The sequence below is a fragment of the Lactuca sativa genome, chromosome 2 (genome assembly GCF_002870075.4).
Source record: "Lactuca sativa cultivar Salinas chromosome 2, Lsat_Salinas_v11, whole genome shotgun sequence".
NCBI lineage: Eukaryota > Viridiplantae > Streptophyta > Magnoliopsida > Asterales > Asteraceae > Lactuca > Lactuca sativa.
Window position 1 is genome coordinate 183,311,290 of NC_056624.2, and position 2,659 is coordinate 183,313,948.

At 36.8% G+C, this 2,659-nt stretch overlaps 1 protein-coding gene across 1 annotated transcript; it reads left to right on the top strand.

Annotated features, from left to right (window-relative positions):
• Positions 1 to 1,552: 1,552 nt before the first annotated feature.
• LOC111921581 (zinc-finger homeodomain protein 8) lies at positions 1,553 to 2,440 on the top strand. Its single transcript, XM_023917158.2, has one exon. It carries the CDS (start codon positions 1,553 to 1,555, stop codon positions 2,438 to 2,440), a length of 888 nt encoding a protein of 295 aa, XP_023772926.1.
• The last annotated feature ends 219 nt before the right edge of the window (positions 2,441 to 2,659 follow it).

The window sequence follows — 2,659 nt, forward strand, 5'->3', positions numbered from 1 at the left end:
TACTATAAACTTAAAAACATGATATTTGATTGAATTTTGGAAGTTCAAAATCATTGCTATTATTTATTATATTTTTATAATTAATATATATTAATATAAATAATATATTAACGGGGTCCCCATTGGGGGTTCGGGACGAGACTACCCACCCCGCCCCCGCCCCCGCCCCCGAAACTAAAACAGGGGTTAACATTGCCCCCACCCACGTCCCCAATTTTTTAAACAAATATTCCCCATTTGGGATCGGGGCCCACGAGACTTTTTGACATCCCTAATTTTGTCTAGACTAAGATATTGTTTGTTTTTTCAAAGAGAAAATATTTAATTCTGCGAACCACCTCTGCTACCCTCTATATCAGAAGAGGGAGACCAAACGACACCATCATGTAATAAAAAGTCTGATGTTTTAACATCTACAGACTGCTGCAATAAGTTAAATTAATGTGTGAAAATGTTTGAAGCAGAGAGTCCAGTATTGCGCCACATAACACACGCGCAACAGTTTTTAAGTCAGAAGTCTTCTGAAAAACAAATGGCTTCGAAGGGCCAAGTGTTATGCACCACAACAACAAGTGGTCAGAAGTGGTTCTTTAGTAAAAACAAACAACACCTAAGTGAATTGAATTTGAACCATAGAAAACCATTTTAAATTGTTTATTGTTAAATGATGGATTTTATATGTTTTTTTTTTTTTTTTTTTTTTTTTTTTTTTTTTTTTTTTTTTAATTTATGTTATTTATGATTAACTGAATAGTTACCTAATTGATAAAAATATATATTTTATATTTTAAGTATATATAATTTATATTTTAAGTTACTTATGGTATGATCTTATGATGTAAACTCGATAAAAAAAAAGGAAAATCCTATATATATCTTGGAATGCAAACCGGTTTGAAACCGAAAAAATTGAAAAAAAGTGAACAGTTCGATTTAGTTTTAAGAGAAAATATATATTATCTAAGAAGGTGTTCGGTACCGAAACTGGTCCGAACCGAACCGGAACCGAAAAAACCAAAAACCGAAAATGATGAATTAGAAGAACTAGACTGAATACCACTAATCGATTCCGGTTCCGATTCCGATTTATATTTTCCGTTTGGTTTTGCTCGTTCCAATACCTTACACTATCTTAGACAATCTTTGTATAATATCATTGAGTTTACATCAATAAATGGCACTATTTTGTTTTCGCAATATAGACTATTTTACCAAACATGAGCCTTTAACTCAAAATTCATTTATTACATATGGTTAGAATAATGATTTTCTTTTTTATCATTAATACTCTTCATTTAACACCTTGAACAAATTTAACAATTAACATTTTATAATCTATATTGTATTTATTACATTGTATTCATACTTATATTCAGATATTATATCTCAATAAATTTTAACAAACCGAATTTAATGAATACAAACTAAAATTCAATCATCTATTTTGTTTCTTTGTGTTTAAACCTCATTTACTCCTCTAAAGTAAGGATTTACCTTCCCATAAATAAAACCTACTCCAACTCCAACCCAAACCACAAGAACCCAAACCACAATGGACCTACCACCACAACCACCGCCGACCACCGCAACCGTCAGAGCCCGTGGTTCTGAAACCGAGAGACCTACTTGGCTCCAATCTAATAGAACGGGAAACCAGCCGGCACCACACATAAACAATGGTGTACTCAATCGCCACCAACCCCCGCCACCACTCGCCATCTGTTACGGAAAATGCCTCAAGAATTACGCTGCCACCAATGGTGGCCAGATTCTGGACGGATGTGGAGAGTTTATGCTCTCACCCAACACCACATCCCTAGAATGTGCTGCATGCGGCTGCCACCGCAGCTTCCACCGCATCGAAGCCGATCATTTACACCAAACCATGCCTCAAGTCATCGAGTGCCAATGCAACCACCAACACCAACACCACCAACAACACCATCACCACCCACCAACACCACCATCTTCCCGTCTCGCGGCCATAACAAAGAGCAGCAGCACTCCGGATTCCCAATCTCCGTCACCAATTTCATCGTCCTACTACCCTGCACCACCACATATGTTCCTAACCCTTAATCCAGGCTTACCACCACCGGAACCAGCCAACATCAACCGCCCGTCGATACTCACCCATGCTGTGGCTAGCGGATCAAACCCAAAGGGAAAAAAACGATTCAGGACAAAATTTTCAGAATATCAGAAGGAAAAGATGCAGGAATTTGCGGAAAGAATCGGATGGAAGATGCTGAAGACAGAAGAAGAGATGATCGTCGGATTTTGCAAGCACATTGGGATTACTAAAAGCGTTTTTAAGGTTTGGATGCACAACCACAAAACCATTAATGGCAACCCAGGAAACAGAAGAAACAACGACCAGAACCACCGCGACCACATTGGCACTGCTATCGGCGCTAATGGATCGTCTTCCTCCTCTTAATCAAACATAATCATGTTGATTATAGATGGTAAATTATAAATAAGTCTAATAATTTAGATAAGATAATCGAGAGTGAAAGTGAGATGGAGAAGAGACTTTGAGGCTTCTTATGTTTTAAATATGATAACTATGAATTATGATGCATTTACTTAAAGTTAATATTAAAAAATCCTAAAAAAGAACCGCATTTTCTTGATGACCAAAATTAACAAATAACCA